We start from the raw sequence: 18,473 nt of genomic DNA, 5'->3' as shown, positions 1-18,473 counted from the left end.
TTTGACTTCAAATCTTGTTAGATGACTGAAATGTAGTTCATTCATGCTGGGTACACACCAAAAGATAAGCGGGCTGATTTTAGGCTTTTATTTTTTGACAATCCTAGCTATGTCCCGACTATCTTGATGGTTCTACAGATTATTTTATCAGATTTTTCCCTTGGTGTGAGGTGTTAAGAGTGTCCAAACCTGCTCGGAAGAACGTTGGAGCCGCCCCAATCGTAAATATTCAACATGTTGAATATTTATGATCAGAAATGCTGATATGTGTGGGGAACCCTGAGGGGACTCACACTTACACTCTGGAGATTCACGTGAAACAAAACCATGTTCAATCAGAAAGCGAGATGATGGAAGGCGGAAGCATAAACATCAATCATGGTGCAACAGTGAAATTGAGAAATGGAGGCTCAGCTTGTTGATAATTCCTACAAGTATTGTTGTTCCAACAACAAACTATATAATTTTTTTTTTTTGCATATAATTCAGTATGCTTATTCTGAAGTCTCGTGAGATTTTGTGAGATTTCCTGTGTTCAGTCAAGACTGGTTGAAAATCTGTGTGCAATTGCAAATATTTTTTTTTTTAAATGTATGAAGGTATTCAGTTAAACTAACATCCACTGTAGCCAGTATTACTATAAAAAAAAAGTGCAATAAACAATTCTGGAATGCATAGAAGGCATTATTCAATGAGCCTCTCAGTGAAGCAGTTTTTATATTCTTTTATAAGAAAATATGTATTTAACAGTGGTGGATATGTGCAGCCCCCCTCCTTGAACTGCCACCTTACCGTGGTGGAGGGGTTTGAGTACCCGAACGACCCTAGGAGCTATGTTGTCCGGGGCTAAATGCCCCTGGTAGAGTCTCCCAAGGCAAACAGGTCCTAGGTGACAGGTCAGACTAAGAGCGGTTCAAAAAACCCTTTATGATGGAATTTAAATCAAGGACCATGACGTCACCCGGCATGGCGCAGCCAGGGCCCCACCCTGGAGCCAGGCCCGGGGTTGGGGATCATATGAGAGCGCCTGGTGGCTGGGCCTCCCCCCATGGGGTACAGCCGGGCTCCACCCAAAGGAGCGACGTGGGGCCGCCCTCCCGTGGGCTCACCACCCGTAGGAGGGGCCGGTGCTTAGAGGATCGGGCAGCAGAAGGCAGGGGCCTCGACGACCCGATCCCAGGACACGGAAACTAGCTCTATGGACGTGGAATGTCACCTCGCTGGCGGGGAAGGAGCCTGAGATTGTGCGCGAGGTTGAGAGGTACCGACTAGAGATAGTCGGGATCACCTCCACGCACGGCTTGGGCTCTGGAACCACACTCCTGGAGAAAGGATCGACTCTTTACCACTCTGGAGTTGCCCATGGGGAGAGGCGGCGGGCTGGTGTGGGTTTGCTTATAGCTCCCCAGCTCAGCCGCCATGTGTTGGAGTTCACCCCGGTGAATGAGAGGGTCGCTTTCCTGTGCCTTCGGGTCGGGGATAGGTCTCTCACTGTCGTGTGCGCCTACGGGCCAAACGGCAGTGTAGAATACCCGGCCTTCTTGGGGTCCCTGGGAGGGGTGCTGGAAAGTGCTCCGACTGGGGACTCCGTCGTTCTACTGGGGGACTTCAACACCCACGTGGGCAGCGACAGTGACACCTGGAGGGGCGTGATTGGGATGAACGGCCCCCTGATCTGAACCCGAGCGGTGTTCTGTTATTGGACTTCTGTGCTAGTTACAGCTTGTCTATAAAGAACACCATGTTCAAGCATAAGGAGCCGGAGGTCGATGATCGACTTTGTAACCCTTTGTTGACGGGTACTGGCAGGCCAAGCGGACTGCAGCCCGGGTGGTTGTGGAAGCAAAAAATCGGGCTTGGGAAGAGTTCGTGAGGCCATGGAGAAGGACTATCGGTTGGCCTTGAAGAGATTCTGGCAAACCGTCCGGCGCCTCAGGGGGGGGAAGCAGTGCCCTACCGGCACTGTTTACAGTGGAGATGGGCAGCTGTTGACCTCAACTGGGGATGTCGTCGGACGGTGGAAGGAATACTTCGAGGATCTCCTCAATCCCACCGACACATCTTCAATTGAGGAAGCAGAGGCTGAGGGCTCGGAGGTGGACTCGTCCATCACCCAAGCTGAAGTCTCCGAGGTAGTTAAGAAGCTCCTCGGTGGCAAGGCACCGGGGGTGGATGAGATCCGCCCTGAGTACCTTAACTCTCTGGATGTTGTGGGGCTGTCTTGGCTGACACGCCTCTGCAACATCGCATGGCGGTCGGGGACAGTACCTTTGGGCTGGCAGACTGGGGTGGTGGTCCCTCTTTTAAGAAGGGGGACCAGAGGGTGTGTTCCAACTACAGGGGGATCACACTTCTCAGCCTCCCCGGGAAAGTCAATGCCAGGGTACTGGAGAGGAGAATACGGCCGATAGTAGAACCTCAGATTCAGGAGGAACAGTGCGGTTTCCGTCCCGGTCGTGGAACACTGGACCAGCTCTATACCCTCTCCAGGGTGCTGGAGAGTTCGTGTGAGTTTGCCCAACCAGTACACATGTGCTTTGTGGATTTGGAGAAGGCATTCGACCATGTCCCTCACGGCATCCTGTGGAGGGTGCTCTGGGAGTATGGGGTCAGGGGCCCTTTGCTAAGGGCTGTCCGGTCCCTGTACGACCGGAGCAGGAGCTTGGTTCGCATTGCCGGCAATAAGTCAGACTGTTTCCCAGTGCATGTTGGACTCCGGCAGGGCTGCCCTTTGTCGCCGGTTCTGTTCATAATTTTTATGGACACAATTTCTAGGCGCAGCCAGGGGCCGGAGGGTGTCAGGTTTGGGACCACGCGATTTCGTCTCTGCTTTTTGCGGATGTTGTCGTGCTGGCCCCATCAGACCAGGACCTACAGCGTTCACTGGGGCGGTTTGCAGCCGAGTGTGAATCGGCTGGGATGAGAATCAGCACCTCCAAATACGAGGCCATGGTTCTCAGTCGGAAAAGGGTGGCTTGCCCACTTCAGGTTGGTGGAGGAGTTCAAGTATCTTGGGGTCTTGTTCACAAGTGAGGGAAGGATGGAGCGGGAGATTGACAGACGGATCGGTGCAGATTCTGCAGCAATGCGGCCGATGTACCAGTCTGTCGTGGTGAAGAAAGCAGCGAAGCTCTCGATTTACCGGTCAATCTACGTTCCTACTACAGAGGACACTGAAGAGTCAGAACAATCAATTCAGGAACGGAAGAACTTGCATCTCTTTTAATGCTCACATTCACTTGTATATTCACTTGAGCACATCATTACATGACTCCACCCATAACTTATGTCTTAAAGTAGCAACGCTTTATACACAACACTCATTCCCCCCAAAACAGAATGTCCTCTTTGTTTTCCTCTTTTTTACAGTAACAAATGTCAACACAAGGACATCTTCATTTATTTACTGAACTGATTTGAAATAAAGAACTTAAACTATCAGATTTTGTAGTCACTCATTTTCTTTTTCTTTTTCACTATAAATCAAGTCTTTTAGGTGGGCGTCTTTCCCTAGTGGGATAACGGCGTTCTGTGCTTGACATGGGCTCTGAAACATTTATGTTGGATACTGATCCTGGTTGTTTTTCCAAGTTTTGCATCTGCAGAATGTTTTCAGTCTCGGGTGGCACAGGTCCTTTTTCTGGTGTAAGTGGTGTGTCCACAGTCACTTCTGGAACCATCGGAGAGTCCAAACAAGCAGTGGGTGTGGAAACGGCAGACTCCACCTCAGTAGCAGATCCCAGCAACAGCTGATCCAAGTTTCTTTTCCAGGTAAGCTTGTTAGATGTTAGTACAGTGTACAGTATGACACTTGAGCTATCACTGTCGCTGGTACCCACTTTGGTCCTGAACTATAGTTGAGTGCCAAAACATTTTGTCCTGGATGGAACAGTCTGCTTTTAGCCTTCATGTCTCTCCTGTGAACTTGCTTCTGTTGTTGACGAGTTACCACCTCTTTGACAGTAGAAGGTCTCAGTAAATCAAACGCTTCAACGTCAGAGAAGCTGGAGAAACCTTTGTTGTCCCATGGCTGGTGTTTCAGTATGACAACAGAAAATCATTCAGGCACTGCTGAAGGCTCCCTTGTCCTTGTGATGTCTTTAAGGCATGTTTGATGGTGTGAACCATTCTCTCTGTGAGACCATTCGTGGCTGGGTGGTACGGAGCTGATTTAATATGTTGTACCCCACAACGTTGTAAAAACACAGCAAATTCTTGTAATGTAAACTGTGGCCCATTGTCACTGATGAGCTGTTCAGGGTAGCCAAACCGGCTAAACATTTCTCCCAGGTTCACTACTGTTTTCTCTGCAGTTGTAGAGTGCATAACAGCAACTTCAGGCCACTTGCTGTGGGCATCCACCGTTATTAACAACATCTTTCCTTCGACTGGTCCAGCAAAATCCACATGTACACACTGCCAAGGGATTTCTGGTCAGTCCCACAGGTGTAATGGGGCCAATTGAGGTTCATTTATCACTTGCTGGCAGGATGGACATTACTTTGCTTTTCCTTCAATGTCCCCCTCAAGACCTGGCCACCAAAAATAACTCAGAGCTATTTCCTTCATTCGCACAATACCACAATGGCCCACATGGAGCTGCTGGAGGACCGGTTTTCTCAACGATGGGGGAATGATGACTCTTTGTCCCCAGAGAAGACATCCTGAATGAAATGACAGTTCATTCTTTCTAGACAGGTACGGCTTCAAGTTGGTGGTGTCCTTTGGCACATGTCCATCTTTTACCATCTCCATGACTGCAGACAGAATTGGATCATTCCGTGTGCATCTTCTTACCTGTGTGGAAGTCACTGGAGCCACTGTGACTTTCTCAAAGTAGAAAAAATCGTTCTGCTTACTCTCGGGACATGTCACGGGTAATGGTAGTCTTGATAAACCATCTGTATTTCCGTGTTGCTCTGCCTTCCTATATCTTATTTAATATGTGTGTGCTGATAACAGCAGAGCCCATCTCTGCATTCGGCTTGCTGCCAGAGAGGGAATACCTGTGTGTGGCCCAAGAATGGTGGTTAAAGGCCGGTGATCAGTTAGCAGTATAAACTGCCTGCCATACAAGTACTGGTGAAATTTTCTAACACCAAAAATTATTCCCAAATAGGGGTGTAACGATTCGTTTTAACAACGATTCGATTCGTATCGCGATTCGTGGTTGTCAATCCGATTCAAGGACGATATTGGTTCATTTAGAACGATACGATCCGAACTGATTCAGTGACCTGAAATCGATTCAGTGACTTTTTAGCCAACAATTCTTGTAAGGGAATCAGGTATCAATTAATTATGGATATAAACAAACAAGTAAACAACAATTAATGTCAAATGCATCCACATTTTATTTGAATAAAGTAGGACTGAACGATTATGACAAAAATGATCATTGTCGATTATTCCCTTGAAATTGTAATTGCGATTATTAATTACGATTATCACAACATTGAATGATGTTTTGAATAGTTTGGCCATGGGACCCACATTTCCTCATGGTCATCAAGCCACGACCCACCTTTTTAGGAATTAATGTATATAGGCCTATTATAATACATTTGTTTACACAAAAATTGTTGACACACAAGTTCTGTCCCCCTTTACTTAACATACAAAAAAAAATTGTAAGAATATGACAAATACTGATAAACAGTAGGCACTTCGAGGTTAAGCTATTAAATAGTAGGCTAGTCCCAAACTAGTTTTTGTTAATACAATCTTGGTATGAGCCACCACAGTCATATAAAAATATACAAAATAACCAGTAAGTGGCATTTTATTATGGAAACAAACAACAATTAGGCTACCATGGTGATACACAATACTAGAAGAACTGGTAAAGAAACATGGAAACTGCTCCTGATAAATAGCAACACACATGACGTACCAATAACGTAATTTATTGGTATTTTACTTTTATTTTTTTTTCGAAACCGAAACTCACCGGCCCAGAATAGTTATTAAAACATCGTTAAAATAGTCCAAGTAACTACAGTGGCACTACATTAAGTTTATCATGCGACGACAATACTTTTTGTGCGGAAAAACAACAAAAATAACGACTTTATCCAACTATTAGTGTTCCTCAATGTGGGCCTCTGACGAGAGTTCACGGGAGCGCCAGGACGCATGCGCGAGAACTGAGCTTACGGCGTTCTTCTTCTACTACTACTTGTTACTGACTGCTCACTCCTTGGGAGTATTTAAGCTCAGTTCTCGCGCATGCGTCCTGGCGCTCCCGTGAACTCTCGTCAGAGGCCCACATTGAGGAACACTAATAGTTGGATAAAGTCGTTATTTTTGTTGTTTTTCCACACAAAAAGTATTGTCGTCGCATGATAAACTTAATGTAGTGCCACTGTAGTTACTTGAACTATTTTAACGATGTTTTAATAACTATTCTGGGCCGGTGAGTTTCGGTCACACTGGAAGCCTGGAGGAGTCAAAATTCTGTCAGATTTCATCAAAAATATCTTAATTTGTGTTCCGAAGATGAACGAAAGACTTACATGGTTGGAACAACATGAGGGTGAGTAATTACTGACAGAATTTTCATTTTTGGGTGAACTAACCCTTTAAATTAACTCTCCTGGGAGTTTATTTGGCTCCAGACTCAAGAGTGTTAAAGTGTTAAAATATGAGTGTTAAATTAAAGGAGAACTCCGGTCAATTTTAACATTGAGCTCATTTTTTTGTACATTTGGAGTGCTGTCAATACAGAGAACAACGACAAAAATCGGTGTTGCCTACACCGAGTTATTCTATTTTTAAAATTTGCACCCTATTGACTTCAATGGGGCAAGTAGTAAGCCTGCTTTTTAGCCTCTTAACATCCTTTAAGTGTCATTACAAGTGCACAGAAAATGTGAGTGATTCCTTCCGAGTGAACACGAGTGGATCTGACTGCAGTAGATGTTAGAGATATTAATAAAAATGAAGTTAATTCAGCCAGCGCTCATACCTTTGTTTACATCCTTTTTTCGGTGGAAGTCCACAGTAGTCGATTGTCGAGTTCACGCGCGTGATCATAGGTACTAAACCTATGCGCGTGAACTCGACAATCGATTACTATGGTCTTCCACCGAAAAAAGGATGTAAACAAAGGTATGAGCGCTGGCTGAATTAACTTCATTTTTATTAATATCTCTAACATCTACTGCAGTCAGATCCACTCTTGTTCACTCGGAAGGAATCACTCACATTTTCTGTGCACTTGTAATGACACTTAAAGGATGTTAAGAGGCTAAAAAGCAGGCTTACTACTTGCCCCATTGAAGTCAATAGGGTGCAAATTTTAAAAATAGAATAACTCGGTGTAGGCAACACCGATTTTTGTCGTTGTTCTCTGTATTGACAGCACTCCAAATGTACAAAAAAATGAGCTCAATGTTAAAATTGACCGGAGTTCTCCTTTAACACCCCTAATAAAATATGTGTTTATTTACAGTGCATTAACTTTATTTTTAACAGATACAGTTTTGGATCTTAAAAATGTCATACAATATGTTGAGCTTAACATTAAGATTAATAAATGCTGTAGAAGTAATTGTTCACTAATTGTTGGTTCATGTTAACTAAAGCTAACAAAATGAAACCTTAAAGTGTTACCATTTTTTAATAAAGAGAGAGTTGGCCATATGAGTATAAAATTCATTTTAAAAGTTAAGGAATCTTAAACTGGTTCAAACTAGGCTACTATATTGTATATGTTTGATTTATGTTTAAGTGTTTGGGACATGGATTATAATGGTGAGCCTTTTGTTTATGTATTCAGGCTTTCAAAGTAGCCTATATCAAAATTTGCATTTAGATTTATTGCGGATATCGGATTTCAAATATAAAGTGTTATCAGTATCGGTTATTCAACTGACTTTAAGGGGTTGCCTGACATTCAAGTTAATACTAGCAGTGTTGCCAGATTGGGACAGTGATTTCCAGCCCAAAAGCTCACCAAAACCCGCCCACTACAAGAAAAAACCGCCCAAAATTTTACTGCCGCCAAAATAATATGATATAAATTCATTACCATGTCATTCAAGGTTGATAAGCACAATTTTTATCTCCTTAAAACAAAATAACAATGATAAAATAAAATAAAAAATAAAATTCCAGGAAAACAGATCAAAACAGGGCAATAATAAAGGAGAATTAGCCAATATGACTAAAATGTCCAGATGGACACTGTCAAAACGGCAATCAAGAAATGAACCGATTACTTTAACCCTCGGAAGTACACATTGCAGAACATAACGCAGAATTTAGCAGTCAAACTCATTCATCGTTGATTCAGACCTTTTTCAGCAGCTGTCAGGGTCGAGTATAGTGCAATCTGGACGGTGTAAAAGTTGCCGATGTCTGGGTTAGGTTAGTGTGCACATGGCCATGGACATATTTCACGTCCCATATTTCATTTAATTTCAAGTCATTCAACTGTGCTCTCCTCAGAGTTATTCACCATCTATCTCCCACCAGGTGTAGCCTACGTTTTTAGAGTTGCTCACTATCTTACTCTTACTGTGTAGATAAAACTTACTGTTTAGTAGGCTATAGCTAGCCTATCACTTTGACATTAGCGATCACTTGAATATACAGCTACAACTTATCGCGCTCAATCGCATCTGTTTGTATCAATCGCGTGTGTGTACAGTAATGTCATGATGACTGATTTTATGGACTACATGCACACTTTAGTTTAGTTTTTTAATCAATTATACTTTAAAATGTAGATGTTTGAAAACCGCCGACCTGACCCCAAACCAGCCCAAATTTTGTCCACCCGCCCAAACCCTTTTTTACCCGCACAATCAAATTCAAAACCGCCCAATTGGGCGGGAACCCGCCCAATCTGGCAACACTGAATACTAGGCACAAATGGCATTATAACACCCCTTTAATTTGGCCTCCAGGTGGGCGTTCCTAGGTTAATAGCATACACTGCATAGTCGTGGTTGCTGCAGTTCGTCTCCGCGCCGCGGGCTGTCGCTGTGACGCATCATTCCTCCACGTGAGCGGAAGTGCGTCAGTGGTCCGTGTGACCATAGGACTGTAGAGCTCACGGTAAGAGTTTATTTTACGTCTCCTAACTATCATAAACACGTAAAACAATATTGAAGCTGAAATAATCCGATTTGGCGCGTTACATACGCGTTCATAAACTCACTAGGTTTGTTATAAACACACACGCAACAGATCAGAAGCTCAAAGTCACATGGAGGTTAAAAACCACACAGATTTAACTTACACAACCGCAGTTAAAACATGAAAAACACACAGACGCAAATACACGCGCACAGAATGAGCGATGGGTAGCTAACTTATATAGAGACTCCGTGTCTGTCAGACTGTCAATAGTGTATCTGAAACTGGAAACTCATTCATAACAACACTCACATGAGGTTACATTCAATAATATATACTTGCTTCTTATTTCTACATTATTTTTGTCCAAAACACGCTAAATTGGTATTATCTATGTAGGAAAATATGTTTAGTGTGTGTGTTTTGCCCAATTATAGTCCAATATATTATACAAATGTTAGCCTATGATATAACATTATACACGTTAAAATGTGTAGGCTATATTTACAATACCTGACAAAAGTTTGGAAATATTTTTTTTAATTGTGAAGAATTATTACAATTTAAACAGCTGTTTTCTATGTGAATATATTTTTAAAGTGTAATTTATTCCTGTGATCAAAGCTGTATTTTCAGCATCATTACTCCAGTCTTCAGTGTCACATGATCCTTCAGAAATCACTCTGATATGATGATTTGATGCTGAAAAAGAAACATTTATGATTATTATCAGAAGCAGTTGTGCTTTCATATTTATGCAGAAATGGTGATGCTTTTTTTAGGATTCTTTGATGAATAGAAAGTTAAAAAGAACAGCATTTATTTGCATTTACAATTTTTTTTAAAGTATTTGTTACATTATAAATGTCATCACTGTCACTTTTGATCAATATAATGCGTCATTGATGAATAAAAGTATTCATTTCTCTCTCACTCTTTTAAATTTTACTAGCCTGGTTAAAACCAGACCATTCTCAGTAGTAACTGAGTTATGGTCTGGCAAAGCTTCATTAATAACTCATTTCCAAAGGGGCGTTACCAACAGATGTCGCTCAAATGCCTCTGGGCGCAGTTGGATAGACCTAAAACCAATCAGAGCGATCGTCATCGTGTAAAGCCATATGCTGTGTCCCAATTCGCCTAAGTTACACTACGCCATAAAAGTATGTACTCTTTTTGTGAAGAAAAGGTATTTACTTTTGAATGTGTAGCAAAAAAACAGGCAAGCTTTGGGACATACTACTTCGTCATCTTTATCGGACGGATCAGTCGCCTGCATCCTGTCACGTAAACTGCCCTGTCAATCATTGTGTCACAGTTAAAATCCTCCATTAAATCTAGGCTAATTTAATTTCCTACAGTTTCAGAGAGAAATGTAGTAGCACGTTCATCTGCCAGTGGGTCTTTCATGGAGACTGTCCTCATGTGTTTGCAATTTGAATATAATAATGTGCGCTTCACCAACGGACGTCGCTCAAATGCCTCTGGGCGCAATTGGATAGACCTAAAACCAATCAGAGCGATCGTCATTGTGTAAAGCCCGCCCCAACGTTTCTGATTGGTGCCGCGATTTCGACGGATTAGAAATGGGCTTGAATGAGCTCTTTGCCAGACTACTTGCAGAGCAAATCTAAATTTGCCGGAAGTTGTCTGGGTTTTCCCAGGCTAAAATTTTACCACACTTTTATCAGAAATGTCTGAATGGTATCACAGTTTCCTCAAAAATATTAATCAGCACAACTGTTTTCAACACTGATAATAATCATAAAAGTTTCTTGAGCATCAGATCATCATATTAGAATGATTTCTGAAGGATCATGTGACTCTGAAGACTGGAATAATGATGCTGAAAATTCAGCTTTGATCACAGGAATAAACTATATCCACACAGAAAACGGTTATTGTAAAGTGATGTGTTGTATGATATTGAATGTAATGATGTGTGTGTTGTCAGATGGCGTTCAGGCTCCTGGTGCGGAGAGTGTGTGGAGTGTCTGTGCGAGATCTCCAGCGTCTGCCGGCCAGCGTGTCGTCGTTCTCCTCGTGTCTGATCCCGTGTCCTCCTCTCCTCTCCCGCTCGCTCCCGTCTCTCTCCTCCCGCAGGAGTGTGTCGTTCTCCTCGTGTCTGATCCCGTCTCCTGCGCTCCTCTCCCGCTCGCTCCCGTCTCTCCCGCTTCTCTCCTCCCGCAGGAGTGTGTCGTTCAGCGTGCAGGACCACGACGACTTCACCGAGAGGGTCATCAACAGCCAGCTGCCCGTCCTCATAGACTTCCACGCACAGTACGTATACACACACACACACACACACACACACACACACACACTGATGGAGAGAGATCATCTGATTCAGGGACTGCAGACGTAAAGAGTCTATGAGTTATTATTATGATATTATAAGTGTAAGGATTGATATTAACACTGCTTTTTGAAAGGGTTTTTCGTAGATGTCTCTGCTAAATATAGTCTGCTGAATTAATATTATTATTATTATACGGCGGTTTCAGTTGGTAAATGGTAATACAAAAATATTATTAAATGAATATTAGGCAAGGCAAGTTTATTTATATTGCACATTTCATACACAATGGTATTTCAAAGTACTTTACATAGTGAACGAATTAAAATAATCATAAAATAATCACAATATATGCATAAGAAATAAGAATAACAATTGTATTTAACCTGAATCACTACATTTTTATGTTATTAATATTACAGTAATATTATCAGTTGTTAGTTTCAGTCTGCAAATGGTAATTTATTAGCCTGACGTCGTCATACTCAATTCTAGTCAGAATGTGAGTCTGATACTTCTCCATTGAGCTTTGATTATGGGGCGTGTTTCAACCGAACCAGGAAAAAAAATTCCTCTGCACTCAATTGGATAGACCTACAACCAATCAGAGCAACGGAGTAAGTGACGTATGTTTTTCATTCATGTTTCCGATCGCGGTTCTCTGTTCCTCTTTTAAAATGAATGCGCTGTGGATATCTTCTATAACAGACGCGATGGCGGAATCTACACATGATGTTTTATAAACAAATTTCAGGAGGAGCACGTTCAAATAATCAATCCAATCAACCGTCTATCAGCATGAGAGGAAAGCATATATTTATTCACTCGGTCAACTCACCTAACATGACAGTTTTCAGCATCCCTGCACTCACTCTTGGCTTGTTCTTCCACAGCCAGGAATACGGGGGGAGTACTTTGGGTTCGGGCCGAATACCGAGCCCGAAGCCTCTCCTCGGACAGCACGCCAAATATGCATTTATTCTATCTGACTTATTTGTAAGCGTGAACTCGTGAAATCTCAATTCTTCAGCGGCAGTCATTTGAATTCAACCCAAGCGCTCGTTGATGACGTGGATGATGACGTTACCGTTGCTTATCTGTCCATCATCGTATAAAGCCCGCCCTGACAATTTGATTGGTCCGAACAATTTTTGTTCGGGCATAATAGCTCCTCAACGGAGCGAGTCCAGACCGAACTTCCCGACCAAAAAATATTGTGGGCGGGGTTCGGGCTGGCACCCAGGCTAGTAATTTATATTAATATGATTAAAGTTATTAATATTAGATCAAATTAATATTATTAAAGAAGTTTCACTCAGTAAACCATAGTTAGTATTAATAATAATGATAATTAATATCATTATTAACACCATTAATAATAATATTATTAATAGCACTTTATTAAATTGTATATTATTTAGTGGTAGTTACAGTAGGTAAACTTTAACTAATATAATATTATTAAATTTACTTATTTAAAAAGATGATCATTAAATGGAAGTTTCAGTCGGTAAACAGTAATTAAAATGTTTGATTTTGGTTTTTGACAAACAGAAATTGTGATGAAGGAACAAATATTTAAAAAATATAATTCAATAATTTAATATTATTTAAAGATAGTTTCAGTCTGTAAATTGTAAGTAAAATTAATATAAAAAATATTACTTAATGAACATTAATATTATTAAACAGAATTTTCAGTCAGTAAACACTAATTCATATTTTTCTTATTAATATTAAAAATAAGTTTTTTATTAAAGCAAACTGCAGTTAGACTAATGATCTACAGTATATTAGTGGTGGAAGAATTATAAATATTTTTTTTTTTACAAATACTTTTATTATTAAAAATAATAAAACTATACAAACATTTTGTCCTGTATTATTTCTAAAATACATTCATAATTTTTTACAAACAGTGACGCTATGATGTATTAAATATCAATTGGGAACTGGGTTTGTTCAGATTATAAAATGTCACGTGGTGCGACTCACCAAAAACCTAATATTTATTATGAATGAATAATTTATGATGTTTTCGTTTTTATGTCAGTTTCTGCGAGCCTCAGTCTGATGATAGTTCTCTGAGTTGTAGATATGAAGTGTGTGTGGTAGGGACCGTCAGATAATCTGATTGCAGGTGTGTGTGTGTGTGTTGTAGGTGGTGCGGCCCCTGTAAAATCCTCGGCCCTCGGCTGGAGAAGGCCATCGCTAAACAGAAGGGCCGAGTCGCCATGGCCAAAGTGGACATCGATGAACACACAGACCTCGCCATCGAGTACGGGGTACGACACGCGCTTATTAACACACATTTGTTAAAGCTGAGATCAAATAAAATAAAAATAGGTTAGAAAAATGTAAACTGAACTAAATGGTGCCTTGGTGAATAACTGAAATAAGTTTAACCTGAATTTTGTTGTTTTTTTCACTTGTTTTATTTATTTATTATTAATATTTTAAAAACTAATAAAAATGACAAAAGTACAATTTTTTTTTACAACAAATGACTAAAATGTTTAAGCTAAAATTAAAAATAAAAGTGAATTAAAAAAATGAATGTATACTCTTGGTGTATTAATACAAAAAACACACACTTTCATTACTAACATTACAAACAAAATGATATATGTAAGTATTTAATTTCAGCTAGTGCCAAGGCAGTTTAACTCTAGTTCAAGTTAAACTAATTAAAACTTATCCACAAATACAAAATAATAAAAACATAGACAAATGATAAAATCACACAACCAAAATGACTAAAACTTGAACTAAAATAAAAATGAAATCAGAAAATCTAAATATTAATATAAACCATAAGTGTATCAATGATACAAAAATAATAGTGTTTCTCAGAGACCACAGGAATACAATCTAAATAGATTCATTGGTTTTTCACTTGATAATCTTCTCTGATATATAGAAATACACTTCATTTCTCTACAGTGTGTTTTTCCAGATGTCTTTTATTATTTCTCTGGCATATTTGATTCTGATTGGTCAACCACCACGGCAGTCAGATGTTTCTGATTCTTGATTCTTACGTCAAACAAAAAGGCAATAAATGAATCACAACAGCACACGGGAATGATTCCTGCGACTATTATGGGATGCTGATTGTTCCTGATGTGCTGTATAGGTGTCGGCCGTTCCCACGGTGATCGCCATGCGGGGCGGTGATGTCATCGACCAGTTTGTGGGCATCAAAGATGAAGACCAGCTGGATTCCTTTGTGCAGAAGCTGATTGGACAGTGAAGCTGTCAGTCACGCCCCTCTAGCCCCACCCACCTCCCTCTGGAAACGCCATTACATCTGATTACAAACACGGACAACTGCTGCAACCTGGACTGTCTTCGCTTCACCGTCTCTCCTGCTTTTATTGACTGTGTCTGTGTCATCATGTGCTTTTTAGAGGGCAGTGCTTTAACCGTGTTTACCGCGGTACAAGTGTAGTAAAGTGTTGTCGGAGAACTGGTCGACTCATCCGGGCCACAGGAGGGCGACCTTACAGCATTTCACACCTGAATGCCTATTAATGTGAAAGTGTGTGATGATTACAGACGTGTGTGTGTGTTCGTCTCTGTTTGCTTTTCTTTCTTTCTTTCTTTCTTTTTTTGGATATGACTGTGAATTTTGTGCAGAATGCATGAGTTTGATGATGGTTTTGTTTAGACTTTAACACAAATAAACTGTAATATAACCAACTAGTCAAGTAAAATTATGAATAAAGAAACTGTACAATATTTAACTCTGACTGATGGCTGGTGTTGAATATATATATAACATAGATGACACACAATCTCATCTCAGCACTTTTTTGATGAATGGCTACACTATTTTTTTTTATTTGGTTATTTCATCTGAATATCAACATTTAGTCTACTTTTGTGTCTCTGGAAAATATAGTGATCTATAACATTATAATATTATGAATATGACAGAAGTTTTATGTGTCTGTTTGTTAATGAGGGATTTGTGGACACATTCATGTTTTAAGATTTGTGGAGTAAAAGTTTTTATTTTGAAGTGAAAAGATAAAAGTAAACCCTTGGGGTAAAATGTGCCACACAGAAGGGCCTGAGCGACATCTTGTTACTGGTGTTATTATTTTAAAATTGAGTTCTTATTGCAATTAAATATGTATATATTCATATGTCATAAAATAATTTCACCTTTCAGATTAATATCTTTTACTAGCATTCGGATTTGTCGGATTCATCGGTTATTATTAAATCATTATCAACTATATTGTCAAAAAAAATTTAATAGAATAGATGATTTAGTATTTTACATCAATGACACTTTTAAAAAAGATATAAATATTAATAAGAATTATATCAGAGGTAATTTATACATTCTGTAAAACTTTAGCCCTGGGGCTTCTTACCCCTCTTTTAATATTTGACATTTTGTGCTATAATAACTAATTAGCAAATGTTTTAATAATTTCCTATAATAACACATTAGCACACATGCTAAACTTGTATCTAAATATGTTACTGTTTAAAAGTAAATCCACATTGTTCTGAAAGTGGCATCTTCCCCCATGTATAAATGTGTGCGTGTGTGTGTGTGTGTGTGTGAGTGAGTGTGTGAGATAATGGTCGATATGATCACTGCTTTTACGGTCTGTGTGTAGCGTGTGTGTGAATCTCCAGAGAGGCCGGTCTTGTTTTAGTTCAGCCTGAGGCTCTTTTTAACTGAAGGATTCATAACCTAAATAACTGTGGCCTGGGGAATTCATATACATGTCTGTCATCTAAAGCCAAATACCATTTTCTCTAATAACAGAGCAGTGATGATGCAATTCAACAGGTGTGTTTAAACTCATAACGGTCCGTCAGCAGCTGCCGTTACATCATCATCGTCAACTGGAGCTTTTTCATGACTCAAACTCCATCCAGACTCAGATTTTGTTTTTTCTAGGGCTCTTAAAAGTGACTTATATTTCCTGCTAAGGCAGCGCGCTCTCTCTCTCTCCCTCTCTCTCCCTGTCTCTCTCTCTCTCTCTCCCTCTCTCTCCACCTCTCTCCACCTCTCTCTCTCTCCACCTCTCCCTCTCTCTCCCTGTCTCTCTCTCTCTCTCTCTCCCTGTCTCTCCACCTCTCTCTCTCTCTCCACCTCTCCCTCTCTCTCCCTGTCTCTCTCTCTCTCCACCTCTCTCTCTCTCCCTGTCTCTCCCTCTCTCTCCCTGTCTCTCTCTCTCTCTCCCTCCCTCTCTCTCTCTCTCTCTGTCTCTCTCTCCACCTCTCCCTCTCTCTCTCTCTCTCCACCTCTCTCTCTCTCTCTCTCCCTGTCTCTCCACCTCTCTCTCTCTCCCTGTCTCTCTCTCTCCCTGTCTCTCTCTCTCCCTGTCTCTCCCTCTCTCTCTCTCGTTCTACCTCTCTCCCTGTCTCTCCACCTCTCTCTCTCTCTCTCTCTCTCCACCTCTCTCTCTCTCTCTCTCATGACGTCACGGCGTCCGTCTTGCTCGGACATCTGCGCTGCGGTTCTTTAATCTCGCCGCATGACATCATCCAGCAGAACTCCAGCCCACCAATGACAGCCTGCTATTACCTGACCGCACATGACATCATCACCTCACATCATCAGCCACGAGCACTTCCTCTCAAAAGAGCTCAGTGTTATTTTAGTAGCCTATCATTGAGATACTGTTATAGATTCATATTTTAATTAGTTGCTAGTTGTAGATAGTTGTATAGTTATTTTAGTTAACAATGCTCACGCGTAAAAAAAAAAAAAAAAATCTTATAAATTATTCTAATTCTTATTCAATGATTCATAAATTCTTGTTTTTATCTTTAGATTTTGAGGTGAAACAATTTATACATCATTAGGTCTCCATGAAATCTTCTGATTAACGCTTTTGTGAGAAAGTGCTGGATAAATTTAATTAATGCTTTAAATATGATTAATGCTTTAAAGTGCTGGATAAAGTCTCTGACCTCCACATCTACAGTATCATGGATGACTGTGAAGTGATTCATATTTTAATTAGTTGCTATAATAAAAAAAAAAAAAAAATGTATATGTCTTTAAAGTTTATTTTATTTTAAGTTGTATAGTTATTTTAGTTAACGATACTCGGGCCTAAATAGCCTACAGAAACAAAAAGTCCTACATAATATGCAACATATTTATTGTTTTTATCTTTTTATTTTGAGGTGAAACAATTTATACAACATTAGGCTAAGTCTCCATGAGCTTTAGAGGAGCTGATTAACCCGACGCGTTCGTGAAGGAAGTGCTGGACAAAGTCACTAAACTCCACAGATCTCCACTCCAGTATACTGGATGATTGTGAAGAGACTTATGAGCTGCTGAGAGGCGCGTTGTCCGCGAGCGACAAACAACATGGCAGAAGTGAAAGAATGACGCAATAGAGAGAGAAACTCAACACCTCTTCCGCTCTGAAACAATAGACCACACCTCCACCTCCACCTCTCTCTCTCTCTCTCTCTCTGTGTGACCATATAAGGCAAAAACACAGAGCATGAACAGAATTCCTCCGCGCTCTCGTTTCTTTCACACTCCGTCACTTTTCCCTTTCTCACGTTTAATAATTTTTTTTCTCTCTCAGGCTGTTTGACTTGAAAGTAGAAGTGTGCTTATTCGCGTTGTTCTTGCTCTGCTACATACCTCAGATGCTAGAGATAACGTGTGTGTGTGTGTGTGTGTGTGTGTGTTTAGCTGAAAACAACTTTCAACACTCAAGCTCGTCGCATTTTACATTAATATTACAGTATATTATGACAAGTAGTACTCAACACTTTACGACAGTTCTTCTCATACTTGTGTCAAAGCTGACGAGCTAGTCTTTAAGTGTGCACAGGAGAGACTGAGGGGAAATAATGAACAACTGCCAATGATTGCTGCAGTGACGTGGACAATAGGATTTATTCCAATGGATTATTGCAGAAAATAAAAAAAATAATAATCGCGATTAACATAAATCACATCCAACAGAAAAGTTTGTGTGTGTGTGTGTGTGTGTATGTATATATATATATAATTTATTTTAAAATATTTAAATGCATTATGCGTTTAATTAATTTATTGGTTGATTGATTTAAATACATAAATACAAAATATCAT

The 18,473-nt window shown here is 40.4% G+C and overlaps 1 protein-coding gene across 1 annotated transcript; it reads left to right on the top strand.

Moving 5' to 3' along the window:
* Positions 1–8,931: 8,931 nt before the first annotated feature.
* On the top strand, positions 8,932–15,132 carry txn2 (thioredoxin 2). Its single transcript, XM_084387299.1, has 4 exons — positions 8,932–9,063; positions 11,039–11,364; positions 13,542–13,665; positions 14,517–15,132. Exons 2-4 carry the CDS (start codon positions 11,039–11,041, stop codon positions 14,631–14,633), a joined length of 567 nt encoding a protein of 188 aa, XP_084243425.1. The 5' UTR covers positions 8,932–9,063; the 3' UTR covers positions 14,634–15,132.
* Positions 15,133–18,473: the final 3,341 nt, after the last annotated feature.

Source organism: Rutilus rutilus (assembly GCF_951802725.1).
Source record: "Rutilus rutilus genome assembly, chromosome: 1".
NCBI classification, from domain to species: domain Eukaryota; kingdom Metazoa; phylum Chordata; class Actinopteri; order Cypriniformes; family Leuciscidae; genus Rutilus; species Rutilus rutilus.
Note: the sequence above shows the minus strand (reverse complement) of the source record. Positions and strands in the feature narration are given on the sequence as shown.

Coding starts and splice junctions, on each gene's coding strand:
- txn2 (XM_084387299.1), top strand. CDS start 11,039: ATGGCGTTCAGGCTCCTGGTGCGGAGAGTGTGTGGAGTGTCTGTGCGA. Junction 11,365..13,541: donor CTCATAGACTTCCACGCACA/GTACGTATACAC, acceptor TGTGTGTTGTAG/GTGGTGCGGCCCCTGTAAAA. Junction 13,666..14,516: donor ACCTCGCCATCGAGTACGGG/GTACGACACGCG, acceptor TGTGCTGTATAG/GTGTCGGCCGTTCCCACGGT.